The following is a 17760-nucleotide window of genomic DNA, read 5'->3' on the forward strand; positions in this document are numbered from 1 at the left end:
ATATATATGGCATAAGCCATGGAACAGTCATCCGAGCCACTCATGGACACGCTCTTTGCATCACAGAGCACTTCTGAGAACCAGAAAATTCTTGTTCATCCAGATGGTAGAGGGTACAACATCCATTTGCAAGTCAATGGCATATTACAGCGGCCAAACTTAGTCCGTATGATGAGGGTATGTAATCTTGTTGCCTCACCGAACAGACCTCATAATATTATGTTTTTGTAGAAAGCCGGCGCACATCCCAGTCGCCCAGAGGATGCAGACATAATTCTCGTTGATTCTTCACAACTCGACGGGAAGCGTCTCATTCGCACCTGGCATCAGACCCCAGAAAAAGCCGTCCTTGAATTTCAATGGCTACGTAAGAGTATCGAAGCCAGGAAACCCCTCCTCGAAGTTGATGGCTGGGCTGGGGCACAAACTCTGGATGATGGCAAACCAATCGTCATCGACGACATTCCAGCCGATGGTGAAGAAGCCGAGGTCGAACAACTCGTCTCAAAGTCAAAGTTAGTTTCTCGCCCTGAAGGGAGCTCTCCGCTGATCTCCTCGATAAGAAGTCCGTTACCTACGCCCCGCATTACGCCTGACGAACCAGTCGCAAAGCATATACTCAACCACGTTCCTGCAACTCTGGCTGCTGATCTCCCTCTGATCCAGAATAATCTAATTCCACCTCAGTTACCGCAACAATCTCCACTCGTCGCTCCACAACATGTACAGCCGCCTTCAGAACATGTAGGCCAGCCAACGTATAATCATGCACTAAGCATTTCTCCACCTCTTCAAACATCCAATACCCCTCAACCCATTGCACCACTTCAGCAATTCATTCCATTGCCTTACAATTCTCAGGCTCCTCAGGCTCCTCCACAAACCCAATTAGCACAACCCTCCACGCCAGCACCATTTCCGCATGCCCAGTTTTCTCAAGTTTCTCAGTTCTCTCAACCACAATTTTCGCAAGCTGCATCGTTCTCTCAACAATTCCCTATTCCTCCACAACCATACCTGTACGGCCAATTTCCTCCCCAACAGCTTCTTCCTGGCCAAATGCCGTTCATGTCTCCACCAATAATGATGCCAACAGGAATGTCGTTCAACAACTTAAGGGACCCACAGAGTTTTCAGATGCTTATGACTTTGATGGATGTTATGAGGAACAATAACGGAGGTGAATTCTTGCAGGCGGGACAACCCTCGCCCATGCATGCCCAACTCGAAGTTTCATCCAGTGCTCCGACTGCCATTCATCGCGAACAGACGCCAGATTCAATGGTTGCTACAGACCTACCCTACCCTCCTTCATCATCATCTTATAAATCACGCAGTGGAACTCCCGAAGTTCGTATGTCGAAACGTTCGGAGAAACAACCTCGTCCTTCCGCACGCAAACCTCGCCCCGATGCATTCTCACGCTCACCGTCTCGGATTTTATTGCCTCCTTCAGGGAAGCGCAAAGCTAATTACGAGGCAATCCCACCCGGAAAAACGCCTAACAAACGATCTCTCAAGGGCAAGGAACGTGCTGTGACACCTGATGAATCTGATGGTGACGAAGATGCCCCTCCTATTGGTTCAGATGGCATATTTGAGCAGTCTCTACCAAGCTCACACGACCGCACAAACGCAAGAAAGAACCCTGGAGAGGTATTCCTCGGCGATCGAGGGCGGCCTCTGACATTCTTTGTGCAGGTTGATCTGCAGGGGCGATCAGGAGTCGTTTCGAACATCAAGGTCAGTATCTTCTTTACGCATCCATCTTGGTTTTTACGAACATCATGTAGAAGAATAAAGGCAAGGTCATTGGGAGTATTGCAGATGCAGATTATGTCATCCTCTTCACGCGCTCGCAAACATTCCAGGGGCTCTTGAGTGAGGCTCAGGCTTGCGGCAAGGTTCCGCTCCAGTCATCGTTCGTTGCCGACTGCATCGCTGAGAACATGCTGGTGGATGAAACCGAGTACACGCTCGACGGAGGTGTCTATGTTAAACATTCGAAGCGTGGAAGGGGACCTACATTTTATGAATTCGTGCAGGTGGAAGCTCCTCTTTCCATCAAGAAAGAGAATCGGAAATCTGCGTCAGATATCAAGCCAAAGCCAAAGCCAAAGAAGGTCACGCCTGCAGAGACGCCGACAAAGAAAGTGACAAAGAGATCTGCACCCACTTCCCCGGGAATATCGGCGGCACCCCCGCTACCTTCCTCGAAAGAGGCAAAGTCCCATCATGCACAACGGTCTCCTACTCCCCCTCCTCTAGAGACGCGCAAAACCATGAGAGATGGAAAGTTTTACTTCACACAGCCAGAAATGGAGTACTTCTGTCGATATGCTCAATTCCTGCTGAATGAAGATCCCACGATGTCCACCGCGGTCCTCCTTCAAGCTGTGCACAAAAAGGTATGTGATCACCCTCGATGTGTATCTACTTTATCTTACACTTTGGACGCAGATGCCCCATCACTCGGTTGGGTCTTGGCAGATGCAGACGTCGTTGAAATTGAAAACGCAACTTACTGACATCCGCAAGAGGGCAAATATTGCGTTTCGCAAGTCTATGCCTGGGAATATTGACAAACCAACCGGGGAGGAAAGGCCTGGCCCGTCGAAAAAACCTCGATTAGCTGCATTGCCGACTTCTCCTACTGAATCACAAGAAAATTTGGAACGAGAGGATTTTGAGGTAATCTGTGAATTCTTTGCCAATGGTGGAGGGGAAGATGATGACGACGAGAGGGTGTGGGCAAGGTTATCACAACATGTGAGCCATGGTCTACATATATCCTCCCTTCCTGATAGCAATTTCGTTTAGCAACCTTGCAAAAGCGCGAGGTCTTGGCCGGAGTATTACACGGCTCACCAGAGTGAAGTCTATGCACATATCGAGGAGCTTGTGCGTCCCTCCACCTAGTTAAAAAACCATCAGCGACTTTGTGATTTTTTGATCAACCGTTTTGTCATGTTGTATCCCCACGCATGTCCGTTGAATTCACTTAGAATGCATCTCAAAAGTGTGAAAGCTCGGTGCCAGCATTTAAATCTATATAGAATTGGCATGGTGGGCTATAGAGTGATGATGCATTTACTCGGAAGCGTGGTGGACAGGCTGAGGTACTGGCTTGAAGAACTTCTTTTTCTTCTCTTCCTTTTCCTCTTTCGACCTGCCAGCGATTTCCCCTGCGTAGTCGAACGTGCCCATAGCTGCGCCTATTACGACGCACGACCCAAGTGCAACCGGTATTGAGCGTGCTGAGGTTGGCAGGTAAGGTAAATGAATAATAGATCCGGCATGACAACACACTTCGAAGACCCGCGAGGAATCCTGCTGCACAACCACCCGCAATGCCATTCAGCGCATCGTTGGTTTCTCGTTGATTCGCTACAGCTGACTCCGTGAACGCAAAAGCAGCGCCCATGGCGGCTGTAAAGATGGAGCTGAATTCATTACTCTCATATTGCAGTCCATTTTGTTTCTCTTACCGAAAGTTCCAATAGTGCCTCCACTGCGTGTCAAGAACCCAGCAGCGCCTCGAGAATGCGATCCCAAGGCATTTTGAACTGCACTTACAAACGCGCCGACAATACCTGCTTGAAGACCTATGGTGGTTGCATTGCCCAGTGCAGGTTTGGGTTCGTAAACGCCTTCCGAGGGCTGTGGGGATAATCCAGACATAGCGACTGGTATGAGTGATGGAATGAGGTTGTTAGGCGGGGGTCGGCGAAAAAGGTTGATGAACAATTCCCTTTTTTGTCGATATGTAGGCCCTTTCCTTTCAAAACGTTTCTCAGTCGATATCTTCCATCTCGTTATCCTATCTTATCATATCTGTGGTACGTTCTGGTAGATGCAGACGAATACCAGCAGCTCGACGGCGGATGAGTTTCTCGACGACAACGAGATAGTCGCTGATGACCATAAGCCTCCCTGGTTTCAAGACCCTACTTGCTCCAAGCCATTCACGCTTTCTAAAACCATTGATGTCCGTGCTGATTTCGTTTTTTGATTGTGACTTGAGCCGAAGTGCTGTTGTCAGCTCGACTTCGCTAAGGAATGTTACTGCGCTGCACTCTTTCCATGGTCTGAACAGTCTTTGGAGTCTCTGTGGCATGGCATGAAGATTACCGAAGAACTTCGAGACCTATGGAAGCAGGTGATTTCCGACTGGTCTGGGACCCTCGCAATTGGGGCCCTGGACTCTCTACTTGTTATTCCACTCAATGCCTCGAGGTCGCGTAAGGCCCTTTCAGTGTCCGTACCAAACCAAGTAGAGAACGTATGGCATGACATTTATGTACCTGCTCATCTAACTCGTGTGTAGACGAGTGGAAGGAAGAAGACCGCCGTAGCGGCCTTGGGGTGGGCGCTGTCTGCTGAGGCGCCACTAGAGCCTCTCGTTGTTTTCTCAGGTGGCAGCATCCTCTACATCCTAAATGCAGTGAAAGGCGAGATCATTAGCCACTTGCGTGGACACGGTGGGGTGAGTACCTGCGCCCTTCTTCCAGTCTACTGTTGGACAGTTATCGTGATTAGCCGATCACATCGATAGTCGTTCATCCCAATCATCCCTCTCTTTTCTGCACCACTTCAAGGGATTTTACAACACGTATATATGATTTAGCAATCTCACCGCAACAGGACCCCAACAATCCTCACTGGCCACCATCTAAAGCCCCAAGCCTAGGCGGAGCTCCTCACGGGCTACAAGCCAGCGAGCCGGAGGGTATGGGCACGGGCCGATGTGTCGCTGTTCTTTGTGGAGGCCCATCTGGCGGTCATGACGCTGCCGTTCTGAGCGCTGTGAGTACTGTAGATTAAGCTGATGCCGTGATTGACGTATGAGAATGAGGCATTCCATCCGACGCATCCTCTGGTCGCTACATGCGGAGTAAGTCCTTTCGAGGTTGCATGATTCACGTAACGATTTCGAAATTGGCTCAGCTAGATCGAGCGGTAAAGATATGGAGATTCCCCCCAGTATCTTTCGGTAAGCTTGCTCGTGAGGACAAACCTCTCTTCAGCAGCACTCGCATTCACAAAGCGCGCATCATGTCCGTGAGCTGGTGCGTTATTTTATGTAAATAAATGATAGCGTTCTCACTTCGCCGACCATGGCAAAGCAGGCTTAACACCGACACTTTGGTAACTCATAGCGCACCCGCTCTCATGAGGCGTCACGGTCGCAAGGATGATCTATACTACGAAGATGGCACTGTGACAATTTTCCGGTGGATTGGATTTGATAGATTTTTTCCCCCAGGCCAATTATCTGAAGGGGTGCTCAGGGGGTGCTCATCGGTACATCCCCCAGTATCTCTTTATTCATGGGGCTGATTGTTGTGCAGGATTATCAGGAGAGCTGTGTGCATCAACATTTCAGTTTGATAACTAGTAACTAACTCCATCTTTGCAGCATCATTCACGCTCATATCCGTGACCTCGTTACCCCAGCTGAATCGACATGCTCACGTCACACAAACGTCCACGGGCGATTACATACTTGCATTGTCTTTTCCTGACAGCGTTCGTCTGTACAATCTCGCAAACTTCCACCCCCGCGTGATAGCGCCAGACCCGCCTGAACCTGATATTGCATCTGATTTAAATCACCTGCGCCTGGACGAAGATGGAGAAGACGATGATCAACCAATTACAAAACCTTTTGGGAAATCACCCGAGTCGCAGACGTGGAAGGTTCTAGTTCCTGGTGCACAGGAAAGCGTGCAGGCTTGCATGCTTGGCTTTGGAGGACAGTTATTGGTTACAGTTGGGAGACGTAGGATTTGGATTTGGAGAGAAACCCTAAGATAATTCCTGTACCTCGTGTTATTCACATGACGTATAATCTCCTCGAGATACATGGGCGGGGGCAACATGAAACCTGACCCCCTCATCACACTAGGTTATGAGATCTTGGCGTTCGAGAAGTCTAGTTCAGGGTGGGCGGCTTGGAACTTTTTCAATGCCTAAGACATCAAAGCCGGTCAGCCTCAGGAAACTCGACATAGAAGTTACTAACCTCCATCTTCTTCAGCTCGTCCGAGGTAGGTTTTCCCATTTGCTGAAGGCGCATTGAATGCACATAGGTCATAAATATAATAAAGGACAAACCTTCTGTTGGTTGTCAAACTAGAGGTACAAGAAACAAGTTGGTAGAGAAAATATAGACATGCTAGGCACGCACCATCATCTTTTCGACCATGCCCCTGGAGAAGTTGGATAAGAGCGAGCTTTGGCTGATATAACAGCAAAATATTACCTGGTTTCTCCATCAAGGTCGCTGAGCTTACTGTTTTCTGGCTGGATCTTGCGGGTGTCGATCTTGGGGTGATGGGTGAGGACGTTGTCCCACCACTGTTGTGTATTCAGCTTTTCCAGATGGATAAGAAGGGACTGCTGATCCTCTAAACACGGTTAATAATCAGCACGTTTCATGGAAGCGGTACCTCACCGAGTGTCCATGTACTGTCCTCCAGTTTAATCTCCTTGCAGAGCTCGCCTTCCATTATTTTGTCCTTACCCTTGAGACCAACGCTAAGTTTTTTCTTCTGAATGACAACAACTAAGTCCCTGGCTCTTGTCCCTTTTGGGACAGGAACAGTGATGTCGACTTCACCCAACTCTTGCTTCCATGTGTATGGGAGAGCTACATGCCATGGTCTATGATCTGATCAACCGCCGATTAGGTGAGATCCATACCAGCCTGTTCGGCCGCCTCACGTTCCCTATCGGCCTTATCGCGAGTTTCTCTCTCTTCCTTCGTGAGCTTGTCGTAGTCGTTGTCTGAAGACATACGTTTGGAACAATGGGACAATCGTACAAGTTTAAACGATGAGAATGACTTAGATATGGCGCACGTGAGCGAGTGTAGGATCTACTTTGTTTACCTTTGTGTATTATGGTATCTTGTATGTAAACCTAAATTGTTCCCGCTCAGCTTGGTCCTCAATTCTTCTCTGTTCTCCTGAACGCTTTTGCTTACAGTGGCAGACAGCGGAGGCATCAATGGCCGCCAATGATTCTTGGAGTGATTTCGAGGTCTGGTTTGTAAATCTTATATCATATTTTACTAAATTATTACTCCAGAATTTGCGGCACACGGTCAAGCATAATACGGTGGATAAACTCAAACAAATTCTTACCGGCTTCAATGAGGAATGCAACACCGTATTTCACAAGTCTGGAAAGAAGCAGGACCTGATCGAGAGGATCGTGTATCAGTTAGAAGCCTGGCGTCAAGCTAACAACATCGACAAATGGACCAAAGCGAAGCATATACTATACCAGGTTCGCAATACCGGAATGTGAGTGCCCTTTCATGCCTTTGACTCATTTTGCGTGCGTGGCATTTCTCATGCGCTGCGTTTCTGAGCTCCTTCGATTAGCTCTTTCGTGTGTGGTAGCATCCTTTGTTCCGGATAAAGAACTGACCGCGCGCTTGACCATCAGGTACACGAGCTCCCGTATGCCAGGAGCGATGGCATCCCAGTCATTACCTTCTGTTCCCTCAGCAGCATATAATTCAGCTTCGACTCCAGTCCGTAGCAGTTTTACCGCGATGCCCGCTGGCCGCTATGATCCCTATGCCCCCCCTCGGCTACCCCCGCCACCAACCACAAGCGCCGGTTCGTCAGCTGTGTCCAAACCCGGTAAGATATATGTTTACGGCTTAGCTCAGTGTCACCAACACATACCGCAGGCATGCGCTTCAAGCCCTCCCCGTTCTTTCGTGTAGATCAGGCTGTATCTGGCATTGTCGAGTGTCCTGGTGAGTATTCTGCACTTTCTACAACTTTCCAGTTTAACCATTTTCTAGAATCTACAAGCTCAACAGATCGAAAACAGCAAACTTTAACTTTCACTCTCACCAGCGAGCAGTCGATGAAGCTCAACTCGACCACGTATGTTTCCGTCAGTGGATCAGATGTCTTAAGTTTGACACACTCCTCTAGAGCCAAGTTCCAGCTTCGATTATACTGCACCTCAAACACGTTTTATTCGTCAGGATTCAGGCCCACCACGGCACCTTGTCCGATCGAATTTCCTCCCACGTGTGAAGTGCGAGTCAATGGCACACAGCTAAGTGCGAACCTGAAGGGTTTGAAGAAGAAGCCAGGCACTGCCCCGCCAGCAGACCTTGGGAAGCACGTCAGAATGACGGGGCAAAACCGAGTCGAAATGGTATACGTGAACAGCCAGCAACCCATACAGCCCAAGGTGGGTAGATCTGTCATCTACACACGGTTTGCCTTAGTATCGCCAGCAGAAATTCTATCTGATTGTCATGCTTGTTGAAGCCACGACTGTAGATCAGCTCGTAGACAAGCTCAAGAAGGGCAAGTATCGCAATGGTGAAGATATTGTGGCACAGAGTAAAGCATTTATTCATTGACCAAGGCACTTGTTAATTTTTTTTTGTAGTGAACAAAACTTCAAGCGAGGATGATGATATTATTGCTGGATCACAGAAGATGTCTTTGAAATGCCCAGTATGAACGTCTTTCACCCAGGTTGACTTTTTCTCATGGTTAAATGGTGTAGCTGAGCTTCATGCGAGTGAAAACGCCGTGTAGATCAATACTATGCCCTCATCCGCAGTGCTTTGATGCGACCTCGTGGTTCAGCTGCATGGAGCAAACGACAACGTGGCTTTGCCCTGTATGCGAGAAGGTTCTAAATTACGAAGATCTTATCATCGACGGGTTCGTCGGTTATGTGTCTGAATCGCCAGTTGACTAACATAATATGCCAATAGGTATTTCGACCAGATTTTGATGGATACTTCCGAGTGTGTCGATGATGTTATTGTTGAAAGCGATGGGCAATGGCACACAAGCGACAATAAGTTTGGTTCAGCTTCCTGGATGGCCTCCCATCCGGTGACAGCTCCGTCCAGACTCTCGCCTCCTCGTGGATCATCACCAGCATCAGTGGATGAAGAGGCTGCTGCAAAAGCCCATGCGAGACAAAACGTGGAGATTCTTGTACTGGATTCCGATGACGAGGACGAAGGCAGAGTCAAGCAGGAGCTATCGGATTCCTATCCGATGAACAATTTATCCAGTCCCACATCCAACCCAATTCTTCTCACGACCGCGCGGCAACCTCGAGGTGATGTAATCGACCTAACAGCTGACTCCGACGAGGAAGAGCCCCAGCCACCACCCGTAGCGCGGAGTTCTCTGGAGAAGCGCAAGGCACCTTCTGGTGCACCCTCACCTACAGAGCAGATCTGGAAGAAATCCCGGATTGATTCTGTTCCAGCACCTCAGCAACCACAACCGCCGCCACAGCCTCATGCGGTGCATCTTCCACCCGTGTCACCAGTTGCCAATGTCGTACCTATGACTACGCCCCGGTCACCTGCGGCTGCGTATCCTACTGGGCCGAGTAATTATCCTATCCCTCAATTACCTCCAGTACGTATTCCGTCATACAACCCAAACTTATACGTGCCACCTGCGGCGGCTACTTCTCCTCATGACACGGTTCGTAGTTCGTATGATACGTACAGTCACAACAGTTATTATCCGTCCAGACCTAGCGGTTCTACGAGTCGACCAGGCGTGTGGCCTTAATATTATTTTCGCATTGCAAGGACAGTTTATTATTTCGCTACTATACGTCTGTTTAGGTCAGGTTGGTCATAATACTCAATTGTTTCTGCAGATAGCACAATACACTGTATGCAACCATCCTCATTTACGTACTCGACTGTGCGACGACTCGGAAGATCAAGTAGCGGAACAGAGACCACCCGGAACGCTTAAGTGCTGTTCGGTCGGTGAAGAGCGGAGATAAAACATTCCGGATTATTCCGAATTCCTTTTTGACGCGAACTTTTTTCGCTACTTGGTTCTCATCCTTTCACCTTCATCCTTCTCCACTCAGCCTTTCCTTGTTGGCTTTCTAATTAAAAAATGGCCGAAACTAAGAGGGTCAAGACTCCCCAGGACTTCATGGGTGAGTTCCTCGTCGTCACGGCTTGTCCAGTAGCTTGGGCACCGTGTCTCGTATGGAGCGCTAATACAGTCTCTAACAGTGGACTTCCTGATGGGTGGTGTTTCTGCTGTACGTGTCGGCACTGCAGTTTGGTGAAGATTTTCGACGCTGACGTCGTGTTTTGTAGGCCGTTGCGAAGACCTCGGCGGCCCCAATTGAGCGTATCAAGCTCTTGGTACAAAATCAGGATGAGATGGTATGTCTTCTATCCTCTAGCCAGCGTGCAAATATCTTACACCTTGCATCCCAGATTAAGCAGGGTCGTCTAGCTACTCCCTACAAGGGTGTCGGGGACGCATTCAGCCGTACATACAAGGAAGAAGGCATGGTCTCACTCTGGAGAGGTAACACCGCCAACGTGATTCGGTACTTCCCTACACAGGCCTTGAACTTCGCCTTCAGTGCGTTATTCCTCTGCTCTTATGTATGCTTATCACTAATAAAATTTTCAGAGGATTATTTCAAGTCTTTGTTCGGCTTCAAGAAGTCCGAGGGCTACTGGAGATGGTTCGCTGGCAACGTTGCATCCGGTGGTGCTGCTGGTGCCTCTTCGCTGCTCTTTGTCTACTCCCTTGATTACGCTCGTACTCGACTTGCCAACGATGCCAAGTCCTCCAAGGGTGGAGGAGCTCGTCAATTCAACGGTCTTGTTGACGTGTACAAGAAGACTCTCGCTTCAGACGGTATCGCGGGTCTCTACCGTGGCTTCGTCCCTTCGGTCGTCGGTATCATTGTCTACCGTGGTCTCTACTTCGGTGTCTACGATTCGCTTAGTACGTTGACTAAACCAACTTTTTATCATGTCATTAATTGTGGTTGCAGAACCTGTCGTTCTCGTTGGTGCTCTTGAGGGCTCGTTCTTGGCTTCGTTCGCTCTTGGCTGGGGTGTTACCATCGGTGCTGGTCTTGCTTCCTACCCTCTTGACACTATCCGGTGAGTTCTAGCCTGCTTTCAATTTACCTCAACACTCATACCGTCACCTCCAGTCGTCGCATGATGATGACCTCCGGTGCTGGTGTTCACTACAAGTCCATGTTCGACGCTGGCTCTCAGATTGTCGCCAAGGAGGGTATGAAGTCGTTGTTCAAGGGTGCAGGTGCCAACATTCTCCGTGGTGTTGCTGGTGCTGGTGTTTTGTCGCTATATGACAAGCTCCAGCAAGTCATGTTCGGCAAGGTCTACTCTGGTGGATCTGGTTAAATGATTTGCATCGCATATTTACTTGGGCTTTGGCTCCATCCCTTCCTTTGTCCGCCGCATCACGATTTATCACTAGACTTTATTTCATCTTCACTGGGTTACCTCCGGGTATGGACTCTTCTACATACTCCCACACTAGTAGGCCTCAGTTCATACCGAATGCAGAAGACATTCATGACCAACATTGTGAGGCGATTTGAGCAACATCACACTACAACTGTAAACAGGGATATCTCCCGAACTATTTGTATGTTCAGCTGTCGGCGTCATTTTGCCAGCGCTGTCACGGTTAAGCTACGACCCTACCAAGAGTCGTGTCTTGAAGCATGCAAGAATGCACTTCAGGCTGGTGCGACGCGGATTGGCGTATCTCTACCAACAGGGGCTGGTAAAACAACTGTGTTCATATCCTTATTAGCACAGATTTCTCCACCATCTCATTCTCCGTCCACATCACGCGCATTAATTATAGTGAATAGCATCGAGCTTGCAAGGCAAGCTGCCGCTCAAGCTGCTGCACTATTCCCGCAATGGCGTGTGGAGATTGAGCAGGGCGTCAAGCATAAAGCGTCTGGAAATGCGGATGTGTATGTACTTGACTTTGAACAACTCGCTTCTCTCATCCTGATGTATCGTCACTGAACAGAACAGTTGCCACTTATCAGACACTCTTGCAACCACAGCGCCTTGCCAAGTTTCATCCAAGTAGTCTGAAGGCAGTAATTGTTGATGAAGCGCACCACGCTGCCGCCCCCTCGTGAGGCCCTCGTTTTTTTTTTAGGAAATTCGTTTAAAAGTTCACTCCACACAGATACCGCCGAATTCTTGCGCACTTCGATCCTGAAATAAGGAGCCCCGAGGCGAACTTCCAGCCTCCGCAGTTGTCTCACCCTATTCCAATCATCGGGTTTTCAGCCACCTTCAGTCGCCATGATGGTCTGGCTCTTGGCTCCGTGTTTCAACAAATAGTGTACCATCGTGATTTTCTTGAGATGATCAAGGAACAATGGTCAACTGGTTCAATTTTGACATGGGGATTCTTCTCAATCTGTTATGGCAGGCTCTGTGATGTGCGTTTTACATCCGTCAAGGCGAACATTGACTTGCGCAATGTCACTGTGAACTCCAAAACTGGTGACTTCAATGCTACAAGCCTGGCGCATATCATCAATACAGATACTGTGAACAACCTTGTCGTGCAAGCGTGGCTAGATAGAGCCGGTAAGTGATATTCGTCATTGCAGAGCCCCACAATTTATGTCTGCAACAGGGCAGCGCCAATCAACACTTGTTTTCTGCGTAAATATCGCACACGTACGAGCGCTGACAAAGGCATTTCAAGGTTTCGGAGTTGCTGCACGTTATCTGCACTCTGGGACGCCTGCTGCTGAGCGGCATGCGCTGATAAATGCTTTTAAAACAGGCCAATACCCCGTGCTTGTAAACTGCGGTTCGTTTTTGACGGTTGGGTGTTTCGACGACTTATTGTGGACGAACAGCAATTCTTACTGAGGGCGCCGATATTCCCAACATCGACTGCGTTATTGTTGCTCGCCCAACTCGGTCACGCAATGTCTTCGCACAGATGGTATGTTGCAGTGTAGCATGTTAAATGCCTCCCATGTGCCCACCATTCACTTTCGATAGATCGGGAGGGGGATGCGGCAATCGCCATCGACAGGCAAACTGGACTGCCACATAATTGACTTTGTCGACTCTACTAACCGGGTAGCTGGTGTGGTCTCGACCCCAACACTCTTTGGTCTTGATCCTGAGGAACTTATCGACGGTAAGGTGCATTCCCGTCGCAAATGCGGGGCTAACATCATTACATAGATGAGTCCATTGAGACATTGGAAGCTCGTGCTGAGACTGCCATCCTTGGAGACACGGGGCAAGTGCTAGCTGACAGCCGAGATGATATCCCCGATCCGAAATATATAACATATCTCGATTATCAGAACCCGTTCGCCTTAGTCGACGGTTGTTCGGGTGCTCCTCATGTCGCGAAGCTCAGCACCAATGCATGGGTAGGATGTGGCAACGACATCTACATCTTGGAGTGTTTGGGAAAGGGATATATCCGTATTGAGCACATTCCTGCTGATGAGGGTCAGCTCGATAATTTTGCAGTAATCGTTTTCTCACGTGCCGTTTAGACAAGCCTACGCACTATCGCGCGACGTTCACCGAGGCGACGATGCATATGCCGTCTGCGAAGGCGTTCAAAGTATCTCCGTTCATGCGGAAAAGGTTGATCATGACTGCGGAGACGCTCAGTGATGCAATCCGAGGCTGCGACACTTATGCCGCGCAAAAGGTTCTTCGTGGATCATTGGCACTAGGGTATACCTCCGTTTGTACATGAGTCATAACAGTTCTGACATGAAGAAAGGCTCCTCCGAACTGCAAAATGGCGTAAAGCGTCTGCATCTGATAGCCAGAAGAATTTCATCCAGAAACGGCGCGTCAAACGCGCGCTGGATCAAGATGCTGTCGCTGCAACCCTGCAGAACATGACCAAGGGCCAGGCAGCCAACATTATCACTCGCTTGAAACATGGAGCCCAGGTACGGTTCAATATATATCTTGACTTGTGCTTATATACTTTACAAGGCCCATTACGAGAAGACAACGAGGGAAGTGAAGAAAGCATCCCAACTGGCAGAGAAGGAGAGACGAAGGAGGGAGCGGGAGACAGTTCAGGTAGGACCACTGGTGAACTATGAGGCATAGAAACGATATCGTGATCTATCAATAATGTCTTTGGGAACGTTGTTCGTGCAAGGACGATAGCAGTGGCGAGACGGCGGATGAGCTCTGCAAACTTAAAAGGGCTGCACGCTGGGCGATGTCCATCGTGCGTCGTAGGCTAATTGTGGCGTGGAACGCCTTCGGAGACTGCACCAAGGTGGCTAGCAAAGCTCCAACCAATGAATCTCCTGCGCCTGTTGTATTGACCAACGCATCGCTTGGGAGTTGTATTGCAGGAAAATGCTGCAAGATCACAATATCACCCGAGGTTGACGAGTGTGACACCACATAGCGCCCATGATGGTTAGTCGACTCCGCTGACCACGATGACTCGGCCGCGTCATCTGCCGTCAAGCGCATTACTACAATGACTCCTAAGTCACCACACTTGATGACGAGGTGTTGGAAAAATGGTAGGAGATTGATTGCCATTTGGGCAACACCTTTTTCAACAAGGAAGGCCAGGTTTCCCCGCGAAGTATCGTGATCTGATGCATCTCTTCGAGAGAGCAGATCGAGGTCCATGCGGAACTTTGAACCAAGTCCGAGGCCGTCCAGAACCTGCCACCACTGAACATGGGAAGTGAGGTCCAGAAGTTGTGCTTGTTGATACACGTGAGCGAGCTCGAGTAGGTTAGGAGAGGCAAAAGCAATGGGTGACCATGTAGGGTGGTCGAGATTACTGGCAATAGCGGGAAGAATCGAAGCTGACTTGACGACAGAAGTTGGTTCACTAAAATTTGAACTATTATCAGCCAACTCCTTCGATAAACTTGTGAATGCGAACGGACAAAAAAACTTCAAAGCACGAATTTTAGTCACTTCTATCAGCTTATGCCAACAAAGAAGCTTACCGTCAACGCTGTTCCGAAGACATTCGCTCACTACTACTTTCAGTGTATCAGGTGATAGGTTTCCATCCACTGCAAGTAGCTTTGGTTTGTGTGCCAAAATAGACTCTCGTGCCTGGTAAGAAACTCGTCAAACCTGTAACGGGTGGTCAAGGGACAAGACTAACCATATGGCCATCCATATTCCGAACAAGGTCCATGTCAGCCACACCTGCTCTCAAGCCCCCCGATCTCTGCAGAAGTAGGCTGCACACAGGAGACCTACCTCCATGTACGGGAATAAGCCCATCTGTCCTCATCCCTAGCATTCGTGTCTCTTCGCTTAACAGTCTTCCGAAAGAATCATCGCCGACTGGGGACACCAGCAAAGTTGCAGCCGAAAACTTGCTACCATACGACGAAAGGACTCGGTGAGCGGCTTCGGCAATATTGCGGCCAACACCTCCTAAGCGACAAGGAAACCTTTCCGGGAGATGTTGACTGGTGTCCAAGGTCTGAATCTGTGAGAGGCTGGGAGGTGATGTCCACTGCTGTGCAACCGACTACGATCAACGAAGCGCGCGGTGGCGGTTGCTCGTTGAGATCATCAGTAGCTGCTGATGAGACGGAAACGCATGCGCTGGACAGCTTGTCCGGCTTTTCTGGTATTCCTATCACAGGATAGCATTGCTAGGAGAAATGGACATCATTTGCTGTGTCTAATGTTTGACAGTTCACCTCACATCCTGGTCATGTCCATCTCCAACAAGTTTCGCGTATTCTACTGCAATTTGACCTCCTGTTCTCGAAATGTCAATGCTTCGACAGGGCCTCTTGTATCAATTTCTTACCAACGAGCGCAGTATTCTCGATTAGTGCTATGTCTGGGATTATAGTTGAACGGTGAGTCACGTGTAGGAAGGTTGAGTACTGACTGCTAGCAAGTGATTTTCCCTTGTGTTAACTCACCAACCCTCTTGAGAAGCCAAGGAGTAACTTCCTTCCCCAGGTTAGTGATATTTTGTTCATCTGACTCGCGAACAGCTTGTTCGACTGCCTCCTGAAGGGTTAACCCCACGGCCTCATATTCAGCAGGGATAGGAACAGCAAAAAGGGCACCGTTGGACATGCCCAGCTGCCAATGAGTATCTGTAATGTTGATAAGCTCATGTTACCCAGGCTATGTGCCAGCATTCCTACGTAGAATCTGAGCGGCTGTCCTAGGATCATTTACTCTCCAAGGCGACTGAAACTTATGAGTCAAGACACAGACATTTGGTATACCCGTACCTCAAGACCGCTTCGACCGCAATAGAAAGCCGGGAAGTCGTGCGTTTCTGCGTAAGACACTACTGGTACACCAAGCGTTTCCTGTGTGACTGAATTAGAGACGAATTCTCCAAGAACTTCAAGCAGCCGCACCAGATATTCGAGGGTTCTGTGGTGTTAGTTCAGCGACGGGCAACAGAGATAATCACGAAGTCATACCGTCTTATGTCCAGAATGGATTTCACTCCAGCGGAAACTATACCAACTGGGCAACGCGTGAGTTCATGTAGATCAGCTGAGACGTCCATTGCTAAGACACGGAGCGAGACCATTAGAAGTTCGTAAACACTAAATGTAACGCACTATTCTCTCCGCCGCGATGCACTCCGCCGAGCCTAGAAACACCGTATTAGCATACCAGAGTTCGAAGTTAACACTCCCCGACCTACCCTCCAGTAGCAAAGACCTAGTATGACAGTCATGCCGGCGCAAAAAGAAAATTGCACAGTGCGCACCTTGATACCCGCGAGAGCAGCGAAGATAAGGGTGGAACAGCATGTAGTCCCGCCATCCTTCTTCAGAGCAATTGCAGCCGCAATATCACGTCTGGACAACTTTACGGCGGTTGGTTTGGTTTGGTCTGCAAGACGCTCCAGTTCTGCTGGATGAAGACCAATCTTGATGCGCCCCCCAAGGACAGCAATGGTAGCTGGTACACTCCCTGTGGACCTGACTATCCTCTCGAGTGACTGGGCCGTCTCCAATGAAGTTGGGTACGGCATTCCATGGGTAATTATGGTTGATTCGAGGGCCACTACAGGCTTTCCACTGGCCAATGCATCCTCCACCTCGGGGTGAACATCAATGGGAGCTTGACGCTTCCGAGCAGCAGCTAGACTCGACGCCTTCCGAAGACGTTGATGGTTAAAGGTTCCCCGCAAGGAAGCTCGAAGCATTGGAAGTGAAGGAACCAAGACAAAACAGGGTGATAGAAAATGGTTCTCAGATAGCAGCAGACTCAATCGTTATTTTGCAGCAGGCATGCGTATACTCTTGGTCCACGTGAGCCAATATTTTACGTTGTCCCTGCTCGTTATCTCCTCCCATCTTAGTTTTCGCGGTCCCGACCCGATCCACTCATACAGATTCGAGATGACGACTTCCCATCCAAGCACCTCAGTGGAAGCAAGAGAAGAAGTGGGCAAGAGCATATGCGTGCTGACATACAAGTCATTAGAGGTCGACGAAATCATAAAATCAGTCAGCGATGATGGTGCAGGGGCAACAGCAGTCTTCATCGGCACCACTCGAAACTCATATCAAGGTACCAACCATGCAAATACATTAGAATCATCACATGTCTTGACATTCACCGCCTGCTACGGACAGGAAAAATCGTGACACGTCTAGAATACCAGGCATATAGCAAGTTGGCTATCAAAACCATGACAGATATTATCCGAACAGCACATCAATCAGTCGCACGTTCTGCCCACCATTCAGCCCCCGCAGCGGTGGCCTCTATTATTTCCTGCGCTTTGCACCATCGGCTGGGGACCGTGCCGGTAGGAGAGTCCTCGATTGTGATAGCAGTGGCGTCACCGCATCGGAAGGAAGCATTCGTGGCATGTGAACAGATCCTCGAGGAGGTGAAGCAAAGGGTACAGATATGGAAGAGGGAGTACTACGAGGGCGAAA

General features: G+C 49.1%; 9 protein-coding genes across 9 annotated transcripts; 6 read left to right on the top strand and 3 right to left on the bottom strand.

Annotated features, from left to right (window-relative positions):
- The first annotated feature begins 8 nt into the window (after positions 1–8).
- On the top strand, positions 9–3025 carry EDB91DRAFT_1110461 (uncharacterized protein). The gene is made up of 6 exons (XM_041317706.1): positions 9–177; positions 232–515; positions 567–1743; positions 1794–2408; positions 2461–2769; positions 2821–3025. The coding sequence occupies exons 1-6, from the start codon at positions 19–21 to the stop codon at positions 2917–2919; spliced, it is 2643 nt and encodes an 880-aa protein (XP_041181520.1). The 5' UTR covers positions 9–18; the 3' UTR covers positions 2920–3025.
- EDB91DRAFT_1110464 (uncharacterized protein) lies at positions 3026–3739 on the bottom strand. Its single transcript, XM_041317707.1, has 3 exons — positions 3489–3739; positions 3310–3429; positions 3026–3257 (listed from the first exon to the last, which is right to left on the bottom strand). Exons 1-3 carry the CDS (start codon positions 3679–3681, stop codon positions 3091–3093), a joined length of 480 nt encoding a protein of 159 aa, XP_041181521.1. The 5' UTR covers positions 3682–3739; the 3' UTR covers positions 3026–3090.
- A 114-nt stretch (positions 3740–3853) lies between these two features.
- Positions 3854–5817, top strand: EDB91DRAFT_1244537 (WD40-repeat-containing domain protein; the record flags this gene model as incomplete). The annotated part of the gene is made up of 9 exons (XM_041322416.1): positions 3854–3988; positions 4043–4282; positions 4328–4486; positions 4540–4806; positions 4856–4894; positions 4948–5069; positions 5130–5304; positions 5352–5367; positions 5420–5817. 9 exons carry the CDS (start codon positions 3854–3856, stop codon positions 5815–5817), a joined length of 1551 nt encoding a protein of 516 aa, XP_041181522.1.
- Positions 5625–6885, bottom strand: EDB91DRAFT_774125 (nuclear movement protein nudC). The gene is made up of 7 exons (XM_041328354.1): positions 6706–6885; positions 6458–6652; positions 6266–6410; positions 6191–6212; positions 6118–6135; positions 6026–6067; positions 5625–5972 (listed from the first exon to the last, which is right to left on the bottom strand). The coding sequence occupies exons 1-7, from the start codon at positions 6797–6799 to the stop codon at positions 5910–5912; spliced, it is 579 nt and encodes a 192-aa protein (XP_041181523.1). The 5' UTR covers positions 6800–6885; the 3' UTR covers positions 5625–5909.
- Positions 6886–6923: 38 nt separating this feature from the next.
- Positions 6924–9861, top strand: EDB91DRAFT_1217965 (PINIT domain-containing protein). Its single transcript, XM_041320860.1, has 10 exons — positions 6924–7044; positions 7093–7310; positions 7456–7655; positions 7706–7774; positions 7823–7907; positions 7959–8223; positions 8273–8378; positions 8428–8495; positions 8548–8708; positions 8762–9861. The coding sequence occupies exons 1-10, from the start codon at positions 7012–7014 to the stop codon at positions 9582–9584; spliced, it is 2028 nt and encodes a 675-aa protein (XP_041181524.1). The 5' UTR covers positions 6924–7011; the 3' UTR covers positions 9585–9861.
- Positions 9862–11391, top strand: EDB91DRAFT_1197336 (mitochondrial carrier domain-containing protein). The gene is made up of 7 exons (XM_041320605.1): positions 9862–9969; positions 10049–10077; positions 10136–10204; positions 10259–10409; positions 10461–10781; positions 10831–10942; positions 10996–11391. Exons 1-7 carry the CDS (start codon positions 9927–9929, stop codon positions 11207–11209), a joined length of 939 nt encoding a protein of 312 aa, XP_041181525.1. The 5' UTR covers positions 9862–9926; the 3' UTR covers positions 11210–11391.
- Positions 11392–11458: 67 nt separating this feature from the next.
- EDB91DRAFT_1046654 (P-loop containing nucleoside triphosphate hydrolase protein) lies at positions 11459–13945 on the top strand (the record flags this gene model as incomplete). Its single annotated transcript, XM_041313279.1, has 11 exons — positions 11459–11796; positions 11856–11966; positions 12021–12218; positions 12270–12430; positions 12480–12659; positions 12709–12797; positions 12857–12998; positions 13046–13321; positions 13369–13555; positions 13605–13779; positions 13826–13945. 11 exons carry the CDS (start codon positions 11459–11461, stop codon positions 13943–13945), a joined length of 1977 nt encoding a protein of 658 aa, XP_041181526.1.
- An 18-nt stretch (positions 13946–13963) lies between these two features.
- On the bottom strand, positions 13964–17273 carry EDB91DRAFT_1235373 (indigoidine synthase A-like protein; the record flags this gene model as incomplete). Its single annotated transcript, XM_041321306.1, is given in 15 exon segments — positions 13964–14725; positions 14849–14929; positions 14982–15276; positions 15296–15483; positions 15537–15592; positions 15645–15677; positions 15763–15942; positions 15994–16045; positions 16084–16164; positions 16216–16231; positions 16282–16372; positions 16426–16457; positions 16508–16512; positions 16578–16967; positions 17142–17273. The coding sequence occupies 15 exon segments, from the start codon at positions 17271–17273 to the stop codon at positions 13964–13966; spliced, it is 2394 nt and encodes a 797-aa protein (XP_041181527.1).
- Position 17274: 1 nt separating this feature from the next.
- Positions 17275–17756, top strand: EDB91DRAFT_1010752 (Molybdopterin biosynthesis MoaE; the record flags this gene model as incomplete). Its single annotated transcript, XM_041312412.1, has 2 exons — positions 17275–17386; positions 17452–17756. Coding segments are annotated over 2 exons (417 nt in total), but the record flags the coding sequence as incomplete, so codon positions are not given.
- Positions 17757–17760: the final 4 nt, after the last annotated feature.

Source organism: Suillus paluster (assembly GCF_016628075.1).
Source record: "Suillus paluster strain FC165 chromosome Unknown EDB91scaffold_7, whole genome shotgun sequence".
In the NCBI taxonomy this organism is placed as follows: domain Eukaryota; kingdom Fungi; phylum Basidiomycota; class Agaricomycetes; order Boletales; family Suillaceae; genus Suillus; species Suillus paluster.